The sequence below is a fragment of the Varroa destructor genome, unplaced genomic scaffold, assembly GCF_002443255.2.
Source record: "Varroa destructor unplaced genomic scaffold, Vdes_3.0 BEIS01000004.1, whole genome shotgun sequence".
NCBI classification, from domain to species: Eukaryota; Metazoa; Arthropoda; class Arachnida; order Mesostigmata; family Varroidae; genus Varroa; species Varroa destructor.
The window spans coordinates 8,966,279-8,989,128 of record NW_019211457.1 but is presented as its reverse complement, the minus strand read 5'-3'; the positions used below and the strand labels follow the sequence as shown (position 1 = coordinate 8,989,128).

The 22,850-nt window shown below is 40.3% G+C and overlaps 2 protein-coding genes and 1 long non-coding RNA gene across 12 annotated transcripts; 1 reads left to right on the top strand and 2 right to left on the bottom strand.

The window, feature by feature from the left end:
- Positions 1 to 239: 239 nt before the first annotated feature.
- Positions 240 to 3,943, bottom strand: LOC111249242 (uncharacterized). Of its 5 annotated transcripts, none has more exons than XM_086988278.1 (5): positions 3,782 to 3,943; positions 2,173 to 2,268; positions 1,455 to 1,703; positions 1,041 to 1,309; positions 240 to 785 (listed from the first exon to the last, which is right to left on the bottom strand). In XM_086988278.1, exons 2-5 carry the CDS (start codon positions 2,219 to 2,221, stop codon positions 567 to 569), a joined length of 786 nt encoding a protein of 261 aa, XP_086844404.1. In that variant the 5' UTR covers positions 2,222 to 2,268; positions 3,782 to 3,943; the 3' UTR covers positions 240 to 566. The 5 variants fall into 5 exon arrangements, with proteins under 5 accessions (XP_086844404.1, XP_022658577.1, XP_022658576.1 ...); XM_022802842.2 differs by having other exon boundaries at positions 1,455 to 1,755; positions 2,075 to 2,268; positions 3,782 to 3,941; XM_022802841.2 differs by having other exon boundaries at positions 1,455 to 1,755; positions 3,734 to 3,940.
- Positions 3,944 to 10,743: 6,800 nt separating this feature from the next.
- Positions 10,744 to 22,844, top strand: LOC111249506 (uncharacterized). Of its 6 annotated transcripts, none has more exons than XM_022803449.2 (9): positions 10,744 to 10,884; positions 17,908 to 18,138; positions 18,530 to 18,686; positions 18,923 to 19,432; positions 19,860 to 19,987; positions 20,624 to 20,756; positions 21,160 to 21,345; positions 21,857 to 22,040; positions 22,482 to 22,844. In XM_022803449.2, the coding sequence occupies exons 2-9, from the start codon at positions 18,055 to 18,057 to the stop codon at positions 22,747 to 22,749; spliced, it is 1,650 nt and encodes a 549-aa protein (XP_022659184.1). In that variant the 5' UTR covers positions 10,744 to 10,884; positions 17,908 to 18,054; the 3' UTR covers positions 22,750 to 22,844. The 6 variants fall into 6 exon arrangements, with proteins under 6 accessions (XP_022659184.1, XP_086844403.1, XP_022659186.1 ...); XM_086988277.1 differs by lacking the exon at positions 10,744 to 10,884 and adding an exon at positions 11,369 to 11,967; XM_022803451.2 differs by lacking the exon at positions 10,744 to 10,884 and adding an exon at positions 11,369 to 12,824 and having other exon boundaries at positions 20,672 to 20,756.
- Positions 18,772 to 22,482, bottom strand: LOC147755813 (uncharacterized). The gene is made up of 2 exons (XR_015327255.1): positions 22,226 to 22,482; positions 18,772 to 22,109 (listed from the first exon to the last, which is right to left on the bottom strand). It is a non-coding gene; the product is annotated as an uncharacterized LOC147755813 (long non-coding RNA).
- Positions 22,845 to 22,850: the final 6 nt, after the last annotated feature.

Sequence of the window (22,850 nt, the reverse complement as noted above, 5' to 3'; positions counted from 1 at the left end):
GTTATGTCACGTAGATGAAAGTGTGTTCAAAACATGAACGACTGAAAATAAAAAGCATATAGTGTTTAGTCATTGTCGTAAGAAGGTATTTCCACGACCTCGTGTTTACGACCTCGTCTAAATCTGACACTAGCAGTATATATAACAACGACGAAAAATGACAGGATAACTTACCATGAAACTCAACACTATGTAAGCCTAAGACTATTGCAATATGGATTTAGTTTAAGAACTTGAAATTATGGGCGTACAGTTAATAAGTCCATATTTATTATCTGCGTATATATGACCCAGAACTTTAGATGAAATCGAAGAGTAGCTTGAACTTGAGGCCCTGCTTGTATGGTGTCGTTCTGAATTTGTAATTTTACGTACATAAGAATCAGATACACAGATTATATACATATGTTATATACTTAAAAAGATTAATTTATTCAATCTTATTAAAAAATCAATAAATTCGCCGTTAATAATAATGGGATTACCCATTTACAATAGGTCTACCTGTTGTTATGTTATAGGCTTGTATGACTGAATTCCGGACCGAATTGTCTGTTGGCTAGATATTACTGCAAGATAGGCCCAGCTACAGGATTCTCATACCAAAGGGGTTCGTATGTATCACTTCTAACTTTACTGGCAATTATGAAGGCGCTTAACCCAATGAAAGTAGCAATTGGTATTACAATGGTTGCAGTCCAAGCTTTTAGAATCCATCTATGTGAAAAGTTCTTTTTTGTATACAATTTAAACACAGTCTGATATGACCGATTTTCCAGATCCTCCTGCAAACAGAGCATGATAATTAGTGCAAAATGTGGAATCAACGCGGAAGTAGTTTCTAACGGACGATTCTGAAACCCTCAATCCCTATTTATTTATTTTTTTATATTTTTGATAGGTATTCTAGCTCGATTCAGAAGGCGGATATTAAGCAACTGTATTGTAAAGTATTCCCCCCGGAAGGGAATTGTTTCCTACTTTGCGTCTGATTATAACCAAAAATAGGTTTCTAACACGTCGGTTTCAATAGCACGCACCATACAAAAATTGGTATTATACGCCCAGACAGACCCGTTGTAGTGCATGCCTGGTTTTAGCTTATAAAGTACACAGGGCATTATCTTGCACTCTATACGGACACATTCAGTTGAGTTTGTGATCGGATCATGGATGATGGTCGGGCAAAGTTCTACACGGTAACCTGTTGGTCGTCCATTCAACAGCTCTTTAGATCTTGGCTTTGCGTAAATAATCGCACTGGTCAACGAAACTGAGTCGACTTCGACGATGACGCCCGTTTCTGGCCCTGAAAAGATGCATTCGCGGGGCAAACAAACATAGAGATAACGCATTTAAGCTTACCAGCTTTGCTACCTAAATTTCAGCTGGTAGACGATCACCATATGTGTACTGAATGTTAAAAGAACTGCACAGCAATAAATTATACGTACTTCCTACGTCGGTAATGAACTGTTTAAACGCGACTGGTTTGGTGCCACTGTATACGGTGATGTTGTACTTCGAATATGGTTTCATCGGTCTTCGCCCTCGGCCATGCCTCCACACGCCGTCTACTAAGATGATTGTGATTCGCTGATGTGTTTTGAACCAACAGCCTTCAACAACTGCGGTATAGTTCAGAGGTGGATTTGCGAAAATCACCACAGATGTGCCACCATCATCCTCTAGGTCGGTAATATCTGGAAACACTTCAAGCTCTACGTGGGTCCAATTCTGTGTGCCGACAAGACTCTTGATGCATTGATTCGTACATGAAATATATATATATATATATAACATCATGGTTGTGATAATACAAGGATTATGTAATGGCACCAAAATGGGTCACGTCAAGTTATTATGATCGAAGCTTAGGCGTGAAGCCGGGGGTTGTCAGTGAAAACTCCACTATACATACAATTTGAGCTTGAATGAGGCATTTTGTATTGCAGTAATTCAACAATTGACTTAAACACTGAGTATGCTTAATAATCTATTGGATGTGTTATTCATTGAAGGTCAAATCAGGTAAAAGCAAATAAACTTCGGGGTCGAGAAATAATCGATTTACCATTTTCGCAATAAGAAAATTGTAGCAGTCATATCTTATAGAAGGAGGTTGGTTTTCACAGCCACTCCGACAGCTATATTTGGTCGGCCTTTACTCACCCCCTTTTCCATTGCAAACGAAATGCTTGGTAACAGTACTGACAAGCATATTCGGCGGAACTCTTTCATGTTAGTCGCTTTCGTCTATTGGAGTACCTAGAAGGCGCGAAAAACAAAACGAAGGATAAACCTATGTAGTCATACATGTAACATTACATTAAGTTGAACGTTAACTCGCTTAACAGAGTGTTACAGAGATAGATTAAGCCTGCGTTCACTCTTCTCACGTATTACGAAACAAAAAAACAGGGGTCATAGTTTTCCAAATGTCTTCGCTGTTGTGACGTCTGTAATTTTTGGAAGTGTTCTGCACTTACGTTGCACACCATCGATATCCTTTTTTCTATCAGCGTCAGTTGCAGATTTTTAAAAAAAAATTAATGATTATTTTATATGAGGAGTCCTGCGCTTACGGGTTTGAACTTCCAACAGTTTCTAAATTTTCTGAAATGAAGTAGCCTCATTCTGCAGGTGTTTATGTTTCTGCTTGACAACGAGAAGGATCAAGCAAAATATCGACGAGCTTCATGAATCGTCAAAAAAACCGTCTGCAGCTTTTCGCATAAATATTCAATACATGATTTATAATACTTGTGTGATAATAATTGATTACTCAATGAAAGTGTTCCATAATTTCGTGATCATTAATGATTAATATACGCACGTACGTTCTACCCCGTCACGGTGCACGTGTTATATTAGTGCATACATCTACATGTGATTTCTGAGAAAAAATGTATAAAAGAAACACTTATTTTGCTTATACTTTATTATTATTACTATTGTTATTATGACGTGAATCGCACGTCCACCGCTTTCAAGCATTTTTTCAAATGCGTGACTTGCACCAACACAAAACGACCTGTGTCTACACCCGGATTCGGACCCGGTTCGTGTCACCTTGTGTACCTCACAGCATCACAGTATCGCTGCTGTACTAAAGTACCAGCTGGTGGATTTCATCATAATGCAGAGTCAAAACTCGTACTCATTTGAATTAAGCGGTTTGTTAGCGTGATTCACGCGTCTGTAGATTTTCCGATACCTATATTTAATGAAAATCTATCATCCGTGCGAGGTAATCTCTGCCACTGTTGCGGCCGGTATCCTTCATCGTAAATCTTTGGATCGGTTCAGTCCTAAGGCCAAGCTATATGAACGCTAAACTGAAGTTTCTGGACGCTAAAGTGCGAATTCGCTGGACGGTACCGAGTCTTGTTGTTTAGTCGAGAGAAGCCGTGAACAGAGCGAAATGCTCACATAAACGTTACTAGGTTAAAACTGAACGTCATAGTTTATGCGATGTTACGTTGACATTGATAATGTAATAACTATGGGATAAATTGAAATCAATTTCGAACTTATTCTAATGTCAATGGGTAACTGATCGAAGTTATAATTAACGATTACGTAAGTAAACAGCTTGTAATTATTATACTATCGTTATATGTAATTATTACTATAGCCGATATGTGAGATATATTATTATTGCACTTAAATAAAAAGAGATACAAAGCATTAGCGAGGACAGTAAAAGAAGTTAAAAAGCGGACCGACGTACCCGATTTTCATTCATGCATGCACAAAACTACGTTAGTATCACACTTACTTCGAATTTATAGCTCCTAACCGTAGCGTCTAATCGTTAGCACATTTCCAATTCGCGTTATTAGGCCACCTATGAAAACAAATTGCATCCATTTTATCCAGTCGATTTAATCCGTGGTACATCCGCTATCCACTGTTCTAGCAGACCATACTGACGAGCCTGGGCAACGACGCAAGCACGACTCTACACGCCGAGGTACTTGTTTACATTAGAAAAGCGCTGGTAGTTCTTGACATTTGTGTCTACTTGGAAAATAGCTTCTTGACAATCGCGCAGTGTACTCCCAAAAATTAAAATTGTATGAATAAATGGTAATTGTGTGAAACATAACAAGTATGGTTAGGGCTCAAGCTCAAAGGGTCATCAACGTCAATTATAGCGGTATTATTTATTGGTAGCAGGACGCGGATATAGCGGTGGCTATTTGGGCTCTTCGATATATATATAAGATATCCCCCCCCCCAAGATAGTATATGGCTTTTGTTTTCGATAGATATTTTGATGTAACATATTGGGCAACAATTAGATATAGATATATACTTAGGGCGGAAAACTGCGAGTGCTGCGCAGTGTCTATTCAGCCACGACCTATTGAAAAACTGCATTTTTTTTTTAAATAATCTCTGCTTATACTATAAATAGATGATAACCTGTTCTGAAATTATTCATCCAATGTGCAACTTCTCTGGATTACTTATCTGTGTCTTGTTCTAAGCTGATACAATTTTGGCAGCACTCCTCACCGACCTTTATAGTTGGTAGAGAAGTTACTAAATATGGTTAAATTTTGATTGTGTTCTTAGCGCTCTAAAATTCTATACAAATATCATGTTATTATGTAAGAGAAATAATAATCACAAATCAATTAACTAACAGCGCACGCGCCGCTTTAATAACATCACGAATGTGCTTTATTTTTTTTAACAACAATTTTTTTAACAAACCACTCCAGCAACAGTTGGCTTGCTACTGCTAAACTAAACATTAATACAATTTATATATGCTTAGAAGCATATACTCATCTGGAAAAGTCAATCATATACCCACGAATCGAAATAGTTTCATAAACCCATGAAGCTCTATTTAGCCGTTCCATCATTAGTGTATATTTACTTATTAGGTTCAATTTAATATTTCATTCATTGTAGACGATAGGTTTTAGGCAGGGCGGATATATCATTTTAGCAAATTTGCTTGGTTTAAGGTGTTTCTGATATCCACATCTCCAAGGGCTGGCGACATGTTGATGCGTTCCAAGTGTAAATAAGCGCCATTCTTTTTTGATTTGTAAATGCCTATCATGAGAGTTAGGAGTAGCAGTGACAGCTCTTCAGAAACCTAGTCCACCAAAAATGAAAAATCTTTTTGGGAGGGTCGCTTTCTGTCAATACAAAATTAGTCAAAAACACCTATTTTATTAATAACTAGCGCCCAGCTTTCGCTTATTCCTTTGACTACATTGTATGCTATTTTGTATTCAGCAAATTTTGGTTATATCAGAGCTTTCTCCTGTACTCAGCAACGCTATTTGCCAAGACAGGCATATAAACACCCTATCTGCTTGCCTGCGGATGGCCAACGGTACGAAAACCCCAATCCAAGGTTTGACATCTGAGGTTCGGCGTCAAACCATTGGGTGCACACGGAGCCCCAAGGAAACTAAATGGATTGGCTCTGTAGGGCACAGCTCAAGATGACAGCTCGTGGTAGGAAGTGCTGATGATTTTCGAATTACAGAAATGATTGCCGTCGTTGCTAACACTGATCTTACTTCAACGCAAACGTCGATTTCTGGCACTGAATGCCATTTAATTAGGTGTGAATAAGAAATATTTCTTTGGTGGTGTATACGTTTGTCTTCTAAAACTGAAATTGAATCTATACTGGCAGGTGATATTATATATGGAAAATTATTGCTGGAATTTTGCTAAGATACCCGACAAAACGCTTCAGAACAGGCTGATGGCATGTAAAAAAAAATCTGCTCGGGAAGACTTACAGTACGGTTCCAAACGAGAAAAGACGGTATAGACTAAAGTCTATTGAGACAATAAAAAATGCGTACGGTTCTTGGCGTTGGCTTTTTCGCCATCATTACACATACACCGTAACCATCTTTCACCGCAACTGTTGTTCTGCACCGCCGAGATTTACCTGAATAATGTCTTTCCGCCCTATTCTATATTTTTTCCACTATTTTCTAGTAAATGTAGGATTTTATTTATTTCGTTTTGAAAAGTTCTTCCAGCCCTCAAGTGTAGATTATTACATAACCTATTACTTTAAATGCCGGCCAAGGTTTAAAAGATATGTGCTTTTCTTTTACTTCCGACGCCAGTCATGAATTCTTTGTATCCGACTTACTCAGTGTCGTTGTATACGGCGACGGTATACCTCGAGAAAAATTTACATGACGCTGTATCTGACCCAGTGATTCAATGACTGTTCCTAAGGAAAATGTTAATCAATCAGCACCCGCGTATTACCTCCGTATAATTAACTGGGGGGTGGGCTTGAATTATAACTGATGGATTGCTATAGATATGCACCTTTTGGAAAAAGAAGTTCTGAAATAAGTTCGTACATTAAACAACAAAAGTTATTATTATTATCATCGCAGAGATATCAGGAGGCCGTAATCTAGATATTGTAATCATTTCGATTACGTTTCCAATGTACATAAATTTTCTCATGTACTCTTATAATGATGATAACGAAAAATAACTGATGTGTGTACATAATTTTTCAACGCAAATTGAATAATATACACTACTAAAGTAATGAATAGATTTGTAATTCTAATGAGTGAGTACTTGCTGCCATAACTGCCCGAACAAAAGTATAGGTAGCCTTAGTGCATTTCGCTATATGGTACTCACCGGCTAGCGATGTTAATAAATTCGTCGAAAGCTTTGCAGCTGCCACGAAAGCGACGATAAATTGGCCTACCGGTATCGAACGATTATGTGGAAATTGCGATTGATGATGAACGCATGTGAGAATTCTTCCTATTGAATGGGGAGGTAGTTGAAGAGTTCTAAGGTATTCTAAGGTACCAGCTATGGCGCCAACCTGGGCACAGGCTATTGGAACTAGACTAAACATCCATTGTCTACAAATGTATATTGTTTGCAGTCTAGTGGAACAGACGTGTAACCAACATTCTGAAGCGATATAAATCAGCTTCGAAGATTTGTACAGTTGCAGTCTTATATGCTTTGTTTTCTTCGTTCTTCGCTTGCATACAATTCTCCGTTATTTACCACGACAATGGCCTGCAGACCAGACGTTTGTCCAACACTTTCCTTCTCTTGCGTTCATCTGATCTGAAATATGACCATCCTAGTACAATACTCATCGATGCAGCTAAAACCTAGATATCACGATCAAGCCTTCTGGTTATTTAGTGTCTAATAGGACACCTATATCTACCTACTGCACCGATAAAGTGGGCCGACGACATTTGGCAGTCTATCTGGAATGAAAATAGCTGCTACAATATCGACGATAGAAGTTCCTACTTTAACATAACGCTTCTCGAGTACTTCTGGATTTAAATGCCCATAGAAATATTTTTGCCATATACTTATTCTCGTGTAGGATATTTATCACGTGGCAGTTTAACTGCATATCCACAACTTCTTTGTAGTCGATAGTCTACTAGCTAATTACATGTGTATGTTTACGGAAAATAGCTTTAAAGGGGAACGTCTTTCATCGGCACAGAAATGGTTGAGTGAGGTTGAGTATGTATCGAAAACGAAGGACAATATTAGGACAATATTTATTGCATTTTTGCGAATGAAAAACGCCAAAACCTTATCTGCGAGGACGCGCGTTTTCCGTCATACGTCATAAATGGGCGTCACCAAGTTAAGCAATGGATTTTAGACGAATTTTGATTTTGTGTAGAAGCAGTTTCTACTGGCATCTACCAACAAGCATAATTATATTGATGACTGGGGTCCCCGTAGAAAGGTGATAGGTAACTTTGTCTTTTCCATACTGTGAGTCGAGGTTCGTAGCGTCCGTACTTCTAGGTCAGTGGAGTGACGCCTCTAGTGAAGCCGCATAGAGCGTGACGTTGAAGATTTGACATCCAAGTTTTTAATATCGCAAGAAACAAGCAACTCAATGCGGAAATGTATTTGCAGATTTGTTGATGTAGCAATAAACTTTTCTGCCAGGGCTAAAACCTTTCTGAGCCGATATGCTCCTAATGGATGAAATTAGCCTTCACCATCGGCATGAAAGAGGCCACCCCCGAATACATTCAGAGCGGGGAGCCTGTTGACACTTACGCGCAGTAACCACGCCACCAAGATAGCCTATATTATTTAACCATAATATGGTTGTATGAAACGACGATTATGGCCTCGAGGTAGACAACTATGCAGGTTCGTTAAACGACTTCGTGAAGCTGTTCGCTCTTTGTGACTTTTCGTTTTCGAATGAGCTCAGAAAAAGTTTTCTGTGTCTCTCTTGTCTCTTACCTCGTCCGGGCTTGTTTTCATCCCAGAAGCGCAGGTAGCACACAGCTTCTAATCATAGCTCTTTAGGTAGGGTAATGAATGCATTGAAAAGTACAAATATGACAATGCGCTCCTAGAAAATGTACTTCGGAGGGTTAAATCGCGCGTCAATGAAAAGACTAAGCGATAGAAACTTTGTAGGCCTACTAGAGCTGGCCCTGCAGACCAGACAACACGTAACAATAAGCACTATATATTAGAATATCCATATGTCAACATGTTGAATGAAGGCCTTGTATTTTTTATGAGGTTAATGTGTAAATCTTGTAGTAAACTTCGCAAAAACATTATTAAGAGGATTCTTGTCGAGTGCATAATGTATAAGAGTGTCGACAAATATATATATATATATATATATATACGATTCTACCAAACAGAGAGTTGTTTTCAGCGGCAATTCGAAAATTGGACAACAGAAGTTTGGCTTCCTATAGGTGCTACCTGGGAACAAAAAATAGTTTTCATCTATTTGTAAATTACCAATCAATATGTAAAGATATGTAAATTAGCAATCAACATTCTAATTCCATTTTAGATTGGGTCGGGCTTGCTCATTCTTTTAAGGAATCATCTGATGCTATTCGATACATGTTCAGCTGTTTGGCACTTAATCAAAAATATGCGGAAAAATCTAATCGATATATGGCATAAGAGCACGGTCATTAATAGAAGGTTCGTCATGCTTTGTCATCCCAGATAATATAGGGGCGTTTCCCATAAATGACTTATTTGCATCAAGAAATGCAAATAGGTCATTGATGGGAATTTTTTAATGCAATTTAATGAAACCCTACCTAATTTATTTGTCACTCAATTTAATCAAATGTATTATCGGTTTATTGCACCTGGCGGGAATGTTTGTGTTAGCTCCGTTTCCTCACTTACGTTATACTAGCATCTCTGGGCTACAAAAAATTAGGCAGGTACATAAGGTATTCTGAATTTTCGTTTGCTCGCTTAGACGACTAGGAATAATGTTGCGCCTTCCAAACACAACAGGACTTTGAGAATAGAACAGAATAGATCGATGAACTGTGAGCACATGAAAATCTGTCATCTAAAGCAACTACTACTAGACCAGATGGATCATTTGGTAATAATAGATGCATGAATACAAATAGGCGAATTCGATCGATCTTTGATCCTACCACATGGCATTGGCATCGTCAAAAGTAGCAAAACAGCTTGGCCATTATTGAGGCAACCGTTTTTGTGATAGAGACAAACAAAAACATTTACATGCACAGAATGTAGTCAAAGGACAACTCAATACGACAGTACCTTAATCATTCTTAGTTGTGTTCTACTACCGGAACAACGTGGCATCAAATATAAATGAAGAAAGTATATTACGTTTAAAGGCATAGATGTCCGCGAAAACCATTATAACCGCAAAAGTAGTAACCTGTATAGATGTGACCAACCGAATTCGATGACTTCCCATTCATTGCTTTAGCACTAATTAACTGACGAGCTCTTAAATTTTTAGGAGAACGCTATTGTGGATCAACTATATATATATCAATTTCAGTTAATTTTGATTTTTCTACGGAAAATTCGATAGAGCAAGGTTAAGCAGCAATAACCAAGTGCGATTGTTAGGAAAATATTTATTAGGCAATTGGCATATTTTTCGTCCGAAAAACGCCGTTCCGTCGTTAGACGGTTCAAACAGTTGGCCTCTAGCCTTCAGCCATCCGGATTAATGCTCCGCTGTCACGAAACGACGTGCGTCTCTGCCCCGATTTAAACTTGTACCACTATATGTTTCCAAGAGCTTGCGAGGAAAACGCAATATCACTGGGAACACAAAGGAGGGCATAGTTCGTTTTAATCCAATATAGCTAGAAAAAAAAAGAGGTTACTTGTGATTTACAGAAAATTAAACCAAGCTAACTGCTGCTTGAAAAGTTAGTGATATTAGAATGCTGTGCACGAAACCGTGTTAGAACCTACGAGGGCATTTTCACAGCAAGATAGAGAAGCATTTGGCAGCTTCGCACGCGTTTAGCTGTCTAGACCAGGGCTATATGGTACGCAATTGAGTGCAACATCGATTTCCATAGCAACGTATCTTTTAACATTCCAACCTTTCTTACCAAACGTTTATTTCCTTGCTTAATACTATAAAACTATCATATTAGCCTAACACATTTCCTTAATTTGACCGCTACCTATGCGAAATAGGTTACGTCTCTAGCTTTTACGTGTATTCCCAAACACCAGCTAAGTGTTGACTAATACAGCGTGCGTGTGTGGCGCCCTCTGACGGGAGCTTGACTCAAATGCAAGATAGATACGTAAGGTTATCTGATTTCCGTTCTCCTACACGAGCAACTAGAGCAAATCAATAGAGAATGCGCGTTTCTTTATCTGTGTACGGTCATATGTGTCATTCACAAAGGATTTTGGCATTAGCTCCATGAATAGCTATGGCTCACTGTGAGTTTGCTTGCAGTGATCGTCTCGCTGGACTCGTCGTCCTGTGACCCACCGGTATTGTATTCGAACCGACTCACAGCGTTTTCCAGCTTGCTAATCTACGGAAAAGGCGGACGGACAAGCCGCACGGTAGGTGGAGACAAATCATCTACCTTTCCCCTTTCGCGTATGAGAGCTGCCGCTCTGCAGAACGAAGTGTGTGTGTTCTGCTCGTTTTTCGTATGCTATAGTAGTTAACGATTGCTGCTATAGGCCGAACAGGGCCGGCCAGACCTGAACGAGTCGACTGGTTCGGCTGAGCGGCCAGGATTCGCGCGTTCTTATAGACCTATCCAGCAACCACAGAAAGCAGCACGATCGTGCCCTGTTCATCTTTATCGCAATATACTAGCGATTAGGGCCTGTAATCTGGCAATCGGACTATCCGCCTATTGGTCGGTTTTTACCGCAGGCTTCTGTTGCCGTTGCGCTTGGCGGCGGTGGCGGCGGCGGTGGTAGCGCTAGCAACGGCGCCAGCGCATGCGCGCTGCGTCCACTGGAGTCAATCGCGCTTGTGTTGTCATCATTATCACCGTCAACATCCATTCGGCCTCCGGCGGCCCCAGCACGGTTGACATCTCGTGAGCAAGCGCAGCACGACTAATCACTGTAGCACATCAAAGCTAGATCCAAAATACCTGCAACAGCAGCAGTAGTGCTATTCATAGTTAATGGCGATCGCGATGAGCTGCTACTAGCACTCTGCTGGTCGGCCGGTATCATAGCATCGCTTCTCTGTTAGCGGGCGCCGTCTTGGTGAACAGTGCGGTGTGTTGCCATTTTACGTAGCTACACTGTTGTACCTATAACGTTGGTGTTGGTGATGACGACTGGAGTAGCAGCGGCGGCGGCGGCGGCGGTGGCGGCGACAGTGGTCAGCAGTAAAGGGCAGCGTCTGGCAGCAGATCTAATGCAAGTATCGCACATGTACGCCTGTGAAATGTGCCGCGATCCAGCAGAGTTCGCGAGAGGGCAGGCTAGGCTTTAGAAGAGGAAGATTCGTTCGGTGGAGGGAGATTTTGCGACTTTTAAGAGTAAAGACATGTTCGAAATTGGTGCTCACTACAGCTTTTGTTTTGTGATTGGGCGTCTGGAGTGCGTAGGGCTACGAAGAGTTTTTTCGGTGTTTTTTTTTCGCCAAAATGGTGCAAATTGAACTATTGCAAATTCGAGGTTTGTGATTATCTCTACCTAAAACAAGGCGAAATAAGCTTAGCCGCATGTATTGATTTTGTTAGGGACGTAACTTGTGGTGCCTCAATAGCTGAGAAGAGGTCAGCAGTTTGGTTGGAAAAGAAATTACGCGTGGAGGTAACTGAACAGATCGTTGCCTTTTAATTTAGAAGCACGCCTACAGACATGCGAAGTACGGTCGATAAGTAAAACTCCACTTTGCTTATCGTGTTGCCAGTTGAAACAACCAGATGAACGAAAAAGACGTGTTCTAAACATTACGTCCGAGGAAAATGTAATCCAAAATCGAAGACAGGCAGTGAGACACGCCGCCGCCGCCGCCGCCGCCGAATCAACACACAAGCAAACCGACAAGCTAAGTGGAGCAATTGGAGCTTACGGGTATTTTCCTATTGGGACAAAATGCACTCCACTTAAACAATGACATCTCTACTTGATTAACGAATGCACCAAACTGGCAAATGTCGTGGACTAGTCTTCGAAAAAATTGAACACGCCGTTTTACGGCCGCGTTCAGTATTTCTGTGATGTAATTTCATGCTCAGTAAACGCAAATAAATACAAGAAGTCGATTTCTGTTAACGTAACAAACGAACGCATTGAAGTTGTGGTTCACATCTCGTAGGCATATGTAAGTGCGGAAATATGGTCGTGCACGATACCCGTTCCTAGCTGAAACTTCGTTATGCGCGGACAATGTTCACTAGATCGAATCTAGTAGCTCTCGACTCTGACGTCTGTTAATTCTGATTGGATTAAGTTCCATCAATGTGTTTTTACTCCGTGCGATTCAAAGTGGCCTCGAAGCATATAAACCTCCGGGGAACGCTACGGTTGTGAGTACTGCTAAGAGACTGTAGCTATTAGTGTTAAGGGGTTTCTCACTTAGGTCACATCCCTCTAAGATTGTGATCGTCGCTATAGCGATAGCAAAAATGGCTGGGAAAGTGGACACGTTATATGGCCAGGCAGATCCGATAGGCTCGAAGAAGAACTAGAAATCACCCGTGTTTCATATAGTCTGCGGCTTTTGACATGTTCCACTTGCATTACTTAGCCTCTTTACACTTCTACACCCCTATTATAGGGTTAGTTGCGCTCTACGCTTTGCTATAGAGGGAGTATGTTAGAGAGATCGCAAGCAAGCTAATTCTTCATTCAGGTTCCGAATACACAATAGATGTATTATTACTTTTTCAGGATTGTGCGATTTTTAACCTTAACCTGCATGGACGGAGCGATTAACCTTGGTATATATTTAAATTAATGAACAATTACGTTTATATGTTAGTTACTGCAGCGACAGAATTGGTAATGTTTGCTTGCTTGGAGGTATTCAGGAACATGATAGGCTTATGTTAGTATTTCTAAATTAAAATTAGAAGTTTTAGCGAAGTTATGCGAAAATAACGACAATTTTGCCTATTACATATAACAAATGACAACTGGGATCTTTCTAAAACCGCTGGTACCGCCAAATATGCCAAACGCGTCAAGGGGTGTAGAGACGCCAAAGTAAATGTGAAGCCCAATTTTTCGTTAATGTACCATCTCGTTTATGCTCAATTGATGTATTTTAGCAGACAAGTAGTAGCAATAGAAAGCCCACTCCATGTCAAATTAAACTGGGTTCTTCTTACCGACCTTTTTTCGTTAATATATTGTCTAACAATTTGCAAATATATCACATTTTGAGCCTTCTGCCTTGATCCGAAAGATTTATGCGGCAAATGCCTCGTATTAAACTCGTCATTCACTGTGAAACTTAATAATAATTTTTTTTTTAGAAATCGGTTGCGAGCTTGATTGAGCACAAAATAATGTGGCTTTTATATCTACCTGTTACTGATAACAGGTACTTCTTGTATATATCTGTATGAATGTGCTTCCACTCGGAAAAAGATCAATTTATGCTGAAGAAGTGTGGGCCTCCTACGTCGGTTATACGTTTTACGGCGGAGAACAATTATTCGCGGCTGCCCATTAACCGTAACAAGAAATAAGCATATGACTTATTCTCTTCGAGAAATTCATACCGAAAGGCTTATCAGCTCAAAAGATCCGCATGCGACATTGCCAGCCCGCTCATAGTTTCCTACCTCTACGTTCTAACCTATAACACAGTTTGGTACAGACAAAGTTTGTTTGTACGACCTCGTGCTGACCTACTGAAAGTAGGTTATATATAATTCCTTAATTATCTGCTCGATTTATATTTCGGATGGGGTTTTATTTGAAAGTGCTGATAGGAGCATGACTGTCCTTTTCGCATCATTTGTTTGCGATACAATAATAACAAATAACTGCTAGCATATCTATTGTGCTGTGAGAATATTTGTGTCTTTATCTAATTTTTATGACGCTGCTGTCTATGTGATGACTCAATGTGGCTTTATCCGTGGTATTTCCTTATAAAGTACCGCTTTTTCTTATATTTGTTCCTTCAATTCTTTGCCGTTCTTCTTAATCGTAATGGAACTGCTGTGCTTTCTTTAAAAGATTCGCCTCTATTTTTTACCCTCGTATTCGACGAGTACTATTTTATGCGGCCTTCCCAACTGTATGCTGCCAGATCGAATGGCATTGAGCAGTGCGGACGTAAAGCGTCGTTCGGTCTCATCTCGACGCCTGACCCCGAAGGAGATGCATCTTTTATCTTCAACGATATATCAGCCACTCTCTTTCCATAAAATGGCTTTGTCAAAAGTTCCTAAGAAATTAGCAAGAAAAAGAAAAGACACATTGGGGCAATGAAGTGCTGTCTTAATGGCTCTATTTGTATTTTTCACTCAAACATCAGAATGACCTATCCGTACAAGTCAATGTTTTAACGTTCGGATGTTCTGAATGACGTAGAGGCGAGTTATTCAGTAAGCGTACGGAAAAGCGAATCCTCTATCTTAAAATGACAATATGTTTATCATCGTCACTATTATTATTACTATATTATTAACAAGTATAGTGTGTTAGATGCGCATTTTTGTCGCACGACAGGTTACATTTTTATCATAATCTTTTCCCTTTAGTGTAATGCAAGCCAAACACTGTTGAATAGTTGATTTGTACTTTTTTTTTTTTCATTACTAAAATGAATGCCATATAAACATAGTTGAATAGTCGGCGAACAGTCTGCTTCACAGAAAAACAAAATACAGTTACGCTACTATTAGCCGCTACGCTATAAATATGGATCCCCCCCCCCCCCCCTGCTTGACGACAATAAGACTTTTAACCAACATCATGCTCATGATATTATTACGCATCGAAAACACAAGAATTCAGTTAAGCCGATAAACAGTGCTCGTTTTTCTAGATATCGGTATGGCATGGGTTAAATAGGCGACGAGTGTTTTCACAGTCATTTTCAACTGCAACCCTTCGCCTTTCCCCTCCTACCTTTCCATTCTCCGTTCTTGATTCCGTTTCTGAATCACATCTATATTGCAGTTACTTGCAGAGCAGTTGCGTTCTTCTGTTAGAGCTCAGCAGCGTGTCAATAGGACCTCAACAACGAAAATTGCCGCAGCGCGACCCGTCGGTTGGTCTGCCTTACCACAATTCAGCCATTTACGATGCTGTTAGTATACTTGCATTCACTCAATGCAGGCGCTACGACTACCGACCATCAGCATCATCACTGCCAGAAATGGCATCAAGTACCTTCAGCATAGTCGGAACCACAGGAGCCGTCAGCCTTGGCCTCCGGCTAGGCTCAATCGGGGCCGACCTTCACTTTCTGATTCAGAAATCAGCTGAAGTCAAATGCACCGCTCCATTGGGCAACATCGTCGTACGTTCGCTGGCCTGCGCCGTTGCTTGCTGGCCCGGCTGAATTAAGCGACTCGTTTTGTCGCCGCTGCTGCGACAGCGGCAGCAGTCCGAGTGTTATGTTCGGAACGGAGCTAGCATAAACCCGGGAGCGCGTTAACCCAATGATAACTCGGTTCGGTAATTGGTAGTCGTAACGAAGACTATGATGATGATATGGCGGTGCCAAACCCATTATATGCTCTTGCACATTGATGCTGATGTTCGACTAGATGCTACTTGTTGGGTCAGTTTAGTTCAGGCCAGCAATGTCTATTTTTTTAGCGTTATTGTGGGCCGCTTTTGTCTAAGAGCTATATGGATCTATTATGCTGGAGATACCGACCAGCAAACAGAGCAGCTAGTTCTCACTGCCGCGAATAGGTCCATCTTCTGTTTTCACTGCTGAGCCACGAATACGTCGATACGGGGCAGCATTTGGTCTGTTCGTAAGTGGCTGTCTTTTGAAACCGAGAAGCGGGGTAGTACGTTTTGCCAGAGACGTTCCGGAACTGCTTCCCGCATTGATAGAAGACAATTCGCTCGACTGACATGAGTTTGCTTGCTTGCACGCAGTACAGAAAGTAAGAGAAGAACTGAATCGTGATAGGGGCAGTAACACGAGTGTTGGCGTACCAGGGCATCCAATAAAAAGCCATGAAGAGGAGTTTCTGAACAGCGGAAAGGATTCACGGGAGGAAAGTTTTTACTTAGTGTCAAGTAATGACTTTTACCACCCATTCAGTCGTTGGCGGTAATATCTGCCTTGACAGGGAACAAACATGCGCTAAATCGAAATATATATTTCTTGGTCCGTTGCTTTTCTGAGAAGAAGGCCTGAGTAAGAAGGAAATAAATCTAATACTATTTTTGCTTTTAGCAGTTGTTTAAATCAAATGTGCCATAACATCGGATTAATCTCGGCATTGTTCTCCAACTTCTAGACAATATCCTGTCTGAGCTATTGTCTATGAGTAAATTTCAGATCTGTACACGCAACCCTGCAGGTTGTCGCTAAAACTCATACTGTTTCTTGTTGTTTCACGTTCTTGTTTAATGCATTACAATAATTATATCGATAAGTAATAATGATTGCCAGAGCTGTCAATATAACGACTTTTATTTTCTATGCAATAGAAAGACGTATATATAATCGATGGAAATCGGCATTTAGTAACATTCGATAGTTTATTGCCTGGCAATGGAACATTTATTGATCCGTGAGCTAAAGTATTGCGCTACCATCCAGAATCGTGAGAGGATCGCCTAGTCCCTAGGGAGCAAAGCTTTTTAGTAGCGCTTGTGGGTTCATGGGGCTAACGTGGGCCATACGATTAGATTCTTTACAAGGTCCCAGTCACAGTTCGGTGTTTGATGAGATATTCCGTATTCTACGTTGAAATGCGCACGCATGCCACATCTGTGCAATCTAAAATAGATCTAATTGTAATAATGTGAGCGTGGAAAAACGCCAGGAACTTCTGCTGATGTTATATATGCATAACATAAAACGTAATAACCTCATATGTTAGCTTTTCTAGGAGACCCTAAATAGTAATAATAAGTTTATTTATAGAATTGCGGAAGCGTTTCAAAAATACTTCTTTTGGAGTTCTAAAGTGATCTTACTTTGCTTATGTGCTTTCAGCGGACCCATACAGCCCTAGCAGCCCTTGAACACTATTTTACATATTTTGTTCACGCTGTTTTTTTTGCTTATTATGACCAGATCTACTGTAGTTAAAGAACCTGGAGTCGAAATATAACATGGCACGCCTATTATAAGCCATATGATCTTCTATTGTGTTAACTAATCGTTACTAGCTATTTTCCTCTAGATGGTCCTGTGGTAAACACTGTAAAAAAAATAACAAACATATGAGTGAGTAAACACGCTACATAAAGCGCCTGACAAATGTCAACCGAACAGGCGAGTGAGCCGCAGCTTCTTATTTTTTTGGATTTAACGGAAGTTCGATTGCATACGTCGATTCGTTGTAACTACATAATAGTAGTAATAACTTATTATGCATTATGTTCTCGCGTACAATTTCTGTCATTTTTTATTCATTTTAATTATTGCTAATTAATAATCTTTATTAAATATTTCAGTCAATGCGCTGTCGACCTATTACTTCGAAGTTATACACCCTTGACAAATACTCCATTTTAGTGACTATCCCTTGTTGACGGTGAGCCTACCTGCTAATCAACAAGAGCTAATAGCTACTGTAATTAAAATTCTGAAGAACTATCACCATGAATCGACGTAGAAGAGACGCACAAGTAACAGCTGAGGGTGAAGCCCGAATGGATGTCCTGAAGAAGTTCGCCGCGACTCAGGTGCGATAACACCCCAGTCGTAGTAATCAGATATAATACTGGTTGATTGAGTACTATTTCTGCATAATGCTCTTATTTATCTTCTTCTTTATAGCTTCTTCTTATGATTAGCTTCTTTTGTATGAACACTCTTAAAAGAGTTAGTAAGTAGTTCGTACTGATTACAGTGTGCACGAGCGCTATTGCAAAGATGATAATCAACATGCTCATTTGTTGAGTTATTCCCAAGCCTAAGGCTGCATGAACTAGCATGTGTCTAACCAGAGCAGAAACTTGTGGTAGCATATCCTCGGCACTATCGTCTATTCCTTTCTGCGGGCCCGTTTACTTGCAGGGTACTTACCATATATAATTGTAGTAACCTGTCTTTGTCGTACTGTCTACTGCACAGATGCTAGCGGTTCACGCTGCGCGTCGCTCGAAACGGCAGCGATTAGAGCGTGCCATGACGACCCGAACGCTTCAGAACGTCGAAAATCTGATGAGATTTCAAAAAGCCGGCATGGCTAATAGAAAAGAGGCTTTCGTTGAATGTATAGCGAATATGGGTAAGCATTGTAATGAGGGTTGCTGTCGGACTTCATTCCTTTTACTTTTTTTCTGCCATTTTCAGCTATTATCACTACAACCGACTCTCGTAGCTCATATATTTATTTACTCACAGTCATTTCAATTATATACATATATGTAAATGTCCTCAATTGCATTAACGCTTTTACCATCATCTGCGCTAGGTATGATGAGTTCATTTGATTTTCTCTTTTCTCATTGTTCGCTTTTCTAGGTACTCAGGCAATCGATGTCCTCTCACAAGCTATCGAACTCGAAGACGTTACTCCGTTTATTGCCCCTGTTACCAGCACGCCGGCAAGCGGCATTCGGATCCTCTCCAACGGCAGTCCAGTGCCTTCAGACAATATTAATCAACAGGCCGCCGTGGACCTGACCATTTTCTCGAACCGGGTGGACGCAACCACGGGTCTGAGTGGCCCTCGTCTACAGCATTCGCCCTCGCAACGGCAGAATCGACAGAAAACGCACCAACAACAACAACAATCGGTAATTACGCCGACACCACAGAGAACGATTACGCCAAATTCAAACGGCGCCGTTCAGCCGGAAGGTTTTATTACGCCCGCTAGCGGCGTATCAAGCTTAAGTGTCACCCTCGAAGCGATCCCGGACGGGCAATTTTTCGATTTGTTCCGGTTGAAACGGGACACGTTTCTTTACCTGTACGAGGAACTTTGCCCCTACCTGGAAGGAGATTCCTACAGCGCTCAGCTCAATATAGGTGCGTCATAGAATTAGCAGAAATTGTGAAGATTTATTTTTTGCAAGCTGTCGATACAATAAGAGCTCTTATCTGAAAGCCAGAATACGTAATAATTGATTAAATATCTCCATACATAAATGACACCCTGTATTGGCTGCGAGAGTTGCTGCGTGAGATCTTGAGCCGTACAAAGTTAACTGAACTAATCTAAACGCATTCAATCTTGAGCTCTACTATATTCCGAGGCTCGTGTAGTAATTATAATTGTAAATTTTTATAGAAGTAGATATTTTAATGTAATATGGATAAAATTTAAATATTTACGAAGCCAACACGAGACGTTAAACACAGTTCCCGGTGGTGACTATAATATTTGTGATTATCACATAACCTGTTTCGTATTGCTACCGTTTATGCGACTATTGAAACTGTCATTCTAATGCAGCGATCGCATTGTGGGTCCTGGGCGGCTCGGAGCCCCTTCACACGCCGTTGCTACTGATACCGGAGGAGCAGCGAACGGAATGCACTCTGGATTTTTGTCGTTGCGTCACCAGATGTTTAATGCCAAAGGTCAGTCAGAAAAATACGAAACTTTTTGCATTTCGGCATACTTCAACTACTCTATCAACGAAATGTTGTTTGTTTCTTCGATGCTGTCTCTTCAATGCTATGCCGTTTTGAAGCAAACTTGGAGGACTTTGACCCATAACGCGTGGCTGTTACGCCCATCTACCAAGTTACCATTTGACTCACTTAGACCCTCAAACCTATATTTGCTAGAAATTGTTTCTATGTACGCATAACTGGTTTTGTTGAAATTCATACTAGTGATTCCACGCTGGTTGCAGTTGAACCTGTCAGAGTATTCGAATAAGGGTACGATATAAGAAATAATTACCAGCTTAGGACCAGATATGATTAATTGATAATATCTCTATTTGCTTGATTTGCAATCTTATTAGATCTCTATCTACTAGAAGCAGATTTTTTTTTACCCTTAACGTGATAGCTGACGCTCATGGATGCTTGACAATTGCATGAACATTCATTGACGAAGAAGAAATATACTTGGCTTTTTTAGTTACTAAAGCAATCAATCAAATTTAGCTAAATTAGAAGCATATATACAAATGCATGTTATATTATTGCTATCAGATCTTCTTGAGCGTTAATTAATCGATTCCTCCCTTACTCACCTGTTAATAGGTAATTTCAATAAATGATCGAATGGATACAACAATGTGGAACTTTCAGTGCAAATTTGGCCTTCGAAATTGTGCGGGTGCATTGAATTTTACCCATATTCCTGTGCATCTCGGGGATAATCTCAAAGACGATTGTGAGTCACCTTTGCAATAAACTTGCATGACTATGTTCAACTGTTGCTATTGCTAAGTCAATATGTAGATAGCGGCGCCAATTATGAATCATGTTTGTTAATTATGATACAGCAAACGAAGATCAGAAGTGTTTTGTTCTTCTCTTTTCTTCTTTTTTTTTTAGTTTATTATATAGAGTTTTATAATTAATCTCGTTATCATTCTCTTGATCCTTATAATATTATTAGTATTATCACTACTACTACACTATTTACAGCAAAATCTCTGATTCAGTATCGAATAGGATGACTCGTTTGGGAGTGGCCCCACTTGGCTCACGAGGGCAAAAAGTATCGTAATCAAGATATAACCGAACAGTATTTTTCTCTGTCTAATCAACAGTATACTTACGTTTGCTTGCAGCGTGCGAATACGTAAACCAAGCTGGGTTCCGCTCAATTATAATGCAGGCTGTGGTGTCGTCAGATTACCGATTCTGTGATCTCTCCATTGGCTACCCAGGTCGAACTCCAGTTGATCGAGTCTTATACAATAGCGCTCTATGGCGTAAAGCTGAGTCCGGTGTATTGTTTCCAACATCACCAGGAGGTCTGTTGAATTTCTTGAGAATCGTCAAGAATTTAGTAGCCAGCGTGTGATGTATTTGAATCATATTACTGAGAAGCTTCACATTTTATTCTTTTCGACAAATGATGCCCGTCATTTCGAAGTTCCGATGTGAACGTTTCAGACTTCCATGTATTACTCACATTGCTTTGAGCTCTTAGGCTGTGTTGTTATTATTATTATTAAAAAAATTGCCGCTTAAACTTGAGGACACAGAGGCAAAGCAAACACTACACAAAAACAAAGAAAAAATTATCCATTAGGCAGACTGGGTATTCAAATTTTGTTCTCTTTAAACGTACATTTATAAACTTAATGATCATTGTATCTATTTTCTTTGGATAGAATCTCGATTGGATTTCACTTTCATCATCCTATCGAAAGTTACAGTTAGATTAGGATAATTGATTGTATGGGGGCTTCATCGTATAACGAAGCTTTATCTAACCTATTTATATTCGTGTCGTGTATTCGTTTTGCCACATTACTTCAGAACATCTAGGCCCCAATCAGGGCCCCCATCCTTACCTTATAGCTGGTACGTGCTATCCGTTGTCGGAGCGGATTGTCACCCCGTTTCAGGCGCCAAAGTTTAGTGATATCGAGAAGCGTTTTAATAATTCGATCTACAATGCTCTTAGTGTTACGCAAAGGGCCTTCAAACTGCTACGATCAAGGTTTGTTGATGTAGGAAGTCTTCGACGCTAGATCTGCTTCTTAAAGCCCAAGCATGTTCCCACGTGCCCCTGTCACGCAGTACGAATAAGGCCAATCATTGTCGGATCTGAGATGCTTCTAGTTGACATTCTGTTGTTTTATCAAAATCGTTATTTTTGTAAACGTAGGGCGTCATATACCTTACCTTAGACGGTTCGCTTGTCGTAAGTCATCCTATTTCTATAGGGCTGCATTGGCCCTAGAAAAACAGGGTACATAGATTTTTCTTGATCTCTTATTGTAATGCTCCTTAGTATGGCTTCGTTTTTGTAGTTATTCTCTTCTAACTCGCTGTAGCTGCGGTCTTAACTGTCCCCGCCTTCAGCTTTTCCCTTTTGAAAGTTCTTCGAATTAAACGAAAGTTTCGTTCTAAAGGATTGTTCTTAATTGCCTGGGTCCAGGTTTCCCTTCCTTTTGGATTTGTCTGGTGTCGCTGTAGAGGACGCGCCCTCGGTAGCAGCGGCATGCTGTGTTCTCCATAACGTCTGCGAGGCCAGGGGCGAGATAACGCGCTCGTCTTGGGAGGCAAAAGCGACCTCACGACAACACCATCATCTAACAATGGCGCAGGGTCAAGCTGCTCTTGAACACGAACCTGATCTTGAAGCTGTCCTTTTTCGTGAAATGGTCAAGAACTCAATGATTCACAACTATGATCGTAAATTTTAAGTGAACGAACGGATTTGGCAAAAATAGGCTAATTAATAGTTAGCTGCAACATTTGTTGTAACTAATGTGTACTCGTATATATATATACATATGTATATATA

Excerpts from the sequence above, each read along its gene's own strand:
- LOC111249242 (XM_022802841.2), bottom strand. The coding sequence starts at position 2,241 with ATGAAAGAGTTCCGCCGAATATGCTTGTCAGTACTGTTACCAAGCATT. Across the intron at positions 1,756-2,172 it reads CGTTTGCAATGGAAAAGGGG|AGTCTTGTCGGCACACAGAA; the intron begins GTGAGTAAAGGC and ends CAATGCATCAAG. Across the intron at positions 1,310-1,454 it reads GTTCATTACCGACGTAGGAA|GGCCAGAAACGGGCGTCATC; the intron begins GTACGTATAATT and ends GCATCTTTTCAG.
- LOC111249506 (XM_022803449.2), top strand. The coding sequence starts at position 18,055 with ATGAATCGACGTAGAAGAGACGCACAAGTAACAGCTGAGGGTGAAGCC. Across the intron at positions 18,687-18,922 it reads TGAATGTATAGCGAATATGG|GTACTCAGGCAATCGATGTC; the intron begins GTAAGCATTGTA and ends TCGCTTTTCTAG. Across the intron at positions 22,041-22,481 it reads TTCAAACTGCTACGATCAAG|GTTTCCCTTCCTTTTGGATT; the intron begins GTTTGTTGATGT and ends GCCTGGGTCCAG.